The following is a 6316-nucleotide window of genomic DNA, read 5'->3' as shown; positions in this document are numbered from 1 at the left end:
TGAAAAAATAGTAATAATAATTCAATTCAAAACCGAACCAAACCGGAACCGATTCAACTCAAACCAAACAGTTTTTTAAATTTTTTTGTTAAAACTGGACCGAATTGAACCGGTTAAATAGTAGCGAATTGAATTCCAATTTGAGACAAAAAACGGGTCCAAACCAAACCGAATCAGGCCCACCCCTAAGAGCAGCTCCACTGATGGAGCCCAGCCTGAGGCAAGGGCAGAAAAAAAAAAAGTCCCTCCAGCGTGCAGCCCAGGCCCGGGTTTGGTGTGGGACCCACCAACTCGGGCCAGCCCGAAGGCCAAACCAGCCCCAGGTCCAAAACTCGGTTGCTGACGTCACGCTGACATCAGCTAGCTACAGTGCCCTGCAGTGCTACAGTGCCCGCTACAGTACCACTAAAAGTCCACGTGTCGCACTCTGAGCTCTCCGATCAGATTTTTTTTCTCCAATCCAACAGCAGCCAATTTTTGTGCAATAAAAAAATGAAAAAAATTGAATTTTTTTAAAAAAAAAATACCAAAAAAATACTCTTTTTTTTTTTCTATAAATACCAAATTTTTTTTCCGATTGAGATATGAATTTTATAATAAATATTGATATGTACGAACCCAAAAATATTATCCGAAAATATTATCTAAATTAATTATTTTTATTAAAACATTTGTGAAAAAAACAAAAAAAATGAATAGTAATTGCCCTTAGCTAGGGCAACGGGTGGAGACACAATTTACTATTTGCAAGGGCAAGCACTATTTACGTGAATAGTGCTTGCCCTAGCTCCACCCTTGTCATGGCTAAAGGCAAATGGGTGGAGTTGCTCTAATGGGTTTGTCTATTCCCCTTGGAGGAGGAGGGGTGGTCTTGAAAGTGTGTGCGAATGATTCCATCAAATGGGTTTGTACCTCTAGAATTAATTGTCAGTATACCTATATCGAATGAGTTCCTTTTTTAATAGTTAATTTCTTATTTTCTTAACTTCAATGGAAGAGGGGAAAGATGAGTAGATTTGATTAAGGAAGGGTTGGAGACGTGAGAAAGAGTTCAGAACCAACGAGGCTACGTACATGCCCAGGACACTAGGTTTAATTTTAATTTTATTGTTTTGTTTTTTTTCCAGATTATTGATAAGAGAAATAATAAATAAAGAATAATTTGAGTCTACATGGCATGACCACATTAGCTGCCACATTAAGTGGTCGGCTAATGTAGTCAATCTTGTGTGTCTAAATAGAGCATTACTCTAATAGTTACATATACAAATTTCAAAAATATTTGTCAATAATGGAAGTTTGTTTATATACTAACAATAATACTATGTTGAACATCATTACTCTCCCTTACAACAACTCTTCCTCCAATTATCACTTCAAATTTTCCAAAGTTAAAATTTTGTTTTCACACATTATAGTCGAAGAGAATGTCTTAATGAATTTTTAGAAATTTTGGATGGATTTTTCTCATTTTTTCAAAAAAAATTTACGTTTAAGATACAAAAAATGAACCTCTGTTGACACGTGTCCCTGTGCGCAACCGACACTTGTTAGAAACTCTAATGACACAACAATCTGGAGCTGCCATGTGTCATTCTCTTCAATTTATTAGTAATTTTCACTGCTTTAACTTCAAAAAAATTATAATAAATTCATACCAAATCTGAAAAATTCACCAAAAAATTATTATGGATACTTAGCCATAAGACAATTAGTATATAGAGTGACAGCGATTAAAGTTTGTAGTTTTGCAATAGTCATATTTAAAAAAGAAAAAAAGAAAAAAAGAGGAAGTTTCAACTGGGTTAGCTATGTCATGTGTTTCGGTTGCCCACCCCTCAAGGGTTTGTTACGAAATTTTGAGGTGCATTAGCTATGTCATGTGTTTGGTGGGGTTGCATATGATTTAGATTAGGGATGACAAAAATTCCCGCGGGGGCGGGTCCCTGTCGGGTCCCCGACCCTAATGGGGGGAGATTTCGGGGCCAAATGGTTATTGGGTATGGGGATCCCCGAATTTAAAAAATCCCCGACGGATATGGGGAGGGGATGGTATTGGCATCCCCATCCCCGAATCCGACCCGAAAATATATATGTTTATATTTAAATAAATAAATATATAATTATAATATTTATGTTTAACCCTAAGTTAACATCTCTCTCCTAATTCTTCCTAATCTTTTCTAGAATTTCATATTGATGTGATTTTGAATAGTTGAGTTGAACTTTATAGTTAATTTGGATGTGTTGAATGATAATTTAATATGAAACTTAATGTTAAAATATATAATAAATATTTTTTGTGCAAAAAAAATAGGGGATTCGGGGCGGGTATGGGGGATAGTCCCCCGACGGGAACAGGGACGGGGATTCCCCGAAACCTATTAAATGGGGATTGGTTCGGGGATGGGGGCGGGGATGAAGAGCGGGGACGGGGATGGTATTGTCATACCCGGCCCGTTGCCATCCCTAATTTAGATGATATTCTTCATTCGAAGGACAATATTTGTATTTGATTTAAAAAAAAATTTCTATTATGTTTGGTTGTAAGTTTTTTATTTCGACATAAAAAAAAAAAGAAAAATTGGGAATTGAAATTTTTTTTTTTATAGAGTTCCACTCCACTGGAAATTCGCTTATTTTAAAGCGATATGTGTGATAATTATCTTTTTTTGGTCAAAGTGTGATAATTATCTTATGTATTTGATTTGTGATATAATTCCTTTTCCTTGGTGCCCAAGCAGGCAGGGAGTCTGTTCTGTAACAAAAACAAGCGTATTCATTTCCTTGGAAGCCTAAATATCAATCAGTCAAGCCTCTCCACACTCAGAGAGAGAGAGAGAGAGAGAGAGAGAGAGAGAGAGAGAGAGAGAGAGAGCCCAATTTGAACTAAGAGGGTTCAATTTCACGAGGAATTACAGATGAAGAAAGCAGTGACGCTTCAAATGTGTTTCAATTTCACGAGGGTTCTGAAAGTAATGGCTCCTCCTGCTGCTACTCCTAAAATGCCGACTTCAACAACCCTTGTTGCCCGTCATCCTCAACTGCTCACAAGAAGGTTAATGTCTTCCAACTCTAACCTTGACATGGCCGAGGCCGACAAGATCTCCACCTCCCCTATTTCGTTCTCCTCGTGGTATTCCTTCGGTGATCCCTGCCTTGATTTGTTTTTTCATGTGAAAAGTCGAGATCAAGATCACATCGGTAACGACGACGAAGACAACGACATCAAGCAGGAGAGGCAGAAACAGACCTCCCATTATAACCATCATAGACTTAACTATCTGAAGCAACTGCTGCCGGTGGCCTGGTCCCACAATCCCCTGACCACCCTCAAGCTTATCTTCAATCTCCATTCTAGGATTTCTCGTAAGGGAAGAGATTATCCGGAAGCCTTTCACACAGCCCTGTTTTGGCTCCACCAGAACCACCCCAGGACGCTACTATGCAACCTCCCCGCCTTCGCCGGTTGGAAATGGGGTTTCAATGACCTTCTCGACATTCTCTACGGCCTTCTAGAACAAGGCCAAGACGCTACTGCAGGGGAGAGGCTCCACCGCGACCCTGACTATAAGTTGTTACACGACCAGGTTATGGATCTCTTGGCGGAGCGGTGGAAGTCTGCTGTTGAAAAATTTAAGCAGCACAAGCTGGAACTAAAGTCATTCCAAGACTGGGACCAACTTGATGAGGCTGATCATCTTTTGGTATCTGGGACTGCAGCGGTTTGCAGCCTCCCCGACCATCACACCAGCTCCATTTTGCTTCGTGAAAGCATTGCGAGGAGGCTTTTCCCACCAGAATCGGATCAATCCGAAGAGTGGGAACGGCTAACCGACGCTTTGGAGCCCTTTTTAAATTACTACATGCATCGGGCCTCACATTGGAACCACACACAAGAGCGCTCTGAGGTTAAAAAATGTTTGGAGGAGGTGAAAGCAGCAGCTGCAGCAGGAGGCAATTTAGGAGGCGGCATAATAAAGCCGGATGCTTTGCTTCCAAATGAGATCATAAAATATGCAGAAGATGAGGATTTCGGGGAAGCGGCTAACCTTCAGTGGAAGGCAATGGTGGAGGACATGTACCTAAAGCAGCAGCAAAAGAAGGGGGAAGAAGGTTTGGGCAAATTTACAAACTGTTTGGCAGTGTGTAACATCACCGAGGACACGGCCAAATTACAAAGAGAATTGGGGGTGAGTTTGGGACTTTTGGTTTCGGAACTGAATGAAGATCCGGCATGGAAAGGAAAGGTGATCAGTTTCGGTGATTTGCCCGACGGTCAGCCTCAGCCTCTGCTGCATTCCATACAAGGCGATGATTTAAAGTCCAAGTGCGAGTTTATGATGAGGACATGTCGCATGAAGTCCAACGAGAGTGTCGATTATCGGAAGGTGTGTGATCTGATTCTGGAAGTGGTTGAGAATGAGAACTTGAAGGCAGAGCAGATGATCAAGAAAGTGTTTGTGCTCACCGACTTCACAGGATTCTTTAGCTGCACCTCGAAGACTCTGTATGAAGCAAAACAGAGCAAGCTTGAGGAGCTTGAGGCTTCCGGATATGATGCGAGGCCATTGCCACACATTTTGCTTTGGAATATTAGTGACTGGAAGTATCCTCATTCAGAAGAACATCATCCAGGGGTGACGCTGATGAGTGGCGTCAACGACAATTTGATCAAGTCCTTCATGGACAATGGTGGGGAAATTGGCCCGCGACAGGTCATGGAAGCAGCCATCGCTGACAAAGAGTTTCAAACTTTCTCTGTCGTCGACTGAACTTTAATTTTAGAAGTTGAGTTATTTCCTAGGTATAGCTAGATAGCAACATTTCTGCTCTGAAAGTGGAGAAACTATTGGTTTGGTATGTATTAATTGAAACTGATTTCATTTTAATCTTCTGCTTATACTATGTTCATATGAAACTGATTACACACAAACTAAATTTTCAGCTTAAGAAGAACCTAAGCCTCAACTACCCCGATCACTAAATCATACAGCATTTTCCCATCAAAACCAGCTGTTCATTCACATAGATTGAACGTAATTCCATGAAATCATCCATTTTCCCGGACATAGAGATGAGGGTGATCAGAAGTTTAAACCGAAGCAATGTTTGTGTCCGGTAAAGTTAAGTCTCCCTATTCGTCGTTTGAAAATGCCATGCTAAATGTGATGAAGAAACTTTAGTTTTGTGATCATTCCTCCAAAAATAACATAAGCAATAAAAAAATTACTAATAAACTTTAACCAAACAGCTAATTAAACACAAATATATAGTAATAATAGTACAGGTTTCCGCACTTAACAAGTCCCTGTTGAATCTAATCCTTGATTTTAAATCCTCTTCACATCTTCCCACCTCAAGTTCATCTTCGAGTCCTCATATGCAACTGCGAAAAATTTATTCGCCTAATCACACACTTCAAAAAAATAGACATAGTCCCACAATCTATATGGTTTCCGAAAACTCTTTTATGTGACATGTTATTGATGCTTTTTTAATTAACTAAAAACTTTTTTAAACACTTTCTACAACTAGATTTTGTTCTAGTGGTATTTCTCTTCATAATATTAGAAGAGATTGTAAGTTCGATTCCCCCATCCCGGTTAATATAAACATAAATAAAAGAAGACATATGAAGGGGTTTAAATCCCAAAATTAGCCAGCTGATATTTCTTTGAAATTAAAGATGTGAGTTTTCTTAAGGCTGATTGACATAGACACCCACACCACATGTTGGGCAAAAAGAATTAATTTCAGAGCAATTTTTCTTTAATAAAAATGGTCTCTCATTATAGATAGTATATTCCTTTATATTTGAGTCATGCAATGCAAGGCATGAAGGGTCAATTTCTACGCCACACCAGAAGAACCCAACAGGACTGAATAGAACATGATCAACAAAAATCAACATTTGAGGCGCTTTTTTAGTCTCACGTGTGATTAGAGTTTCTTTTTTTTTTTTTTATAACCTTAAAACTTTATAAGAAATTAATACAAATACAAAAATACATTGAACTTTTTTTTTTTTCCAAACTTCTTGCAGCATTATCCTCAACTATGACGTATGAAAACAAAATTTTTACCTGAAATTTGAAGCAATAAACAAATGAAACATACGATCAATTATTAAGAAAAGATAGAATGATGTGCCTAGCAGTAAAACAATTCACAAAGCAATTCATGACACAAAACTAAAGGAACTCATATCATGCATTTATGGATGTGTATTTTCAGATGATAAAAAATACTTTTAACCTACTCCGCGGATATACCTTTCCACAATGCTTATCTTATTTGTGCCTCTGAAATTACC

The 6316-nt window shown here is 38.8% G+C and overlaps 1 protein-coding gene across 1 annotated transcript; it reads left to right on the top strand.

Moving 5' to 3' along the window:
- The first annotated feature begins 2978 nt into the window (after nucleotides 1-2978).
- On the top strand, nucleotides 2979-4775 carry LOC117627587. Its single transcript, XM_034359743.1, has one exon. The coding sequence runs from the start codon at nucleotides 2979-2981 to the stop codon at nucleotides 4773-4775; it is 1797 nt and encodes a 598-aa protein (XP_034215634.1).
- The last annotated feature ends 1541 nt before the right edge of the window (nucleotides 4776-6316 follow it).

This window comes from Prunus dulcis, chromosome 5 (assembly GCF_902201215.1).
Source record: "Prunus dulcis chromosome 5, ALMONDv2, whole genome shotgun sequence".
NCBI classification, from domain to species: domain Eukaryota; kingdom Viridiplantae; phylum Streptophyta; class Magnoliopsida; order Rosales; family Rosaceae; genus Prunus; species Prunus dulcis.
This window is presented reverse-complemented; position numbering and strand designations above follow the sequence as displayed.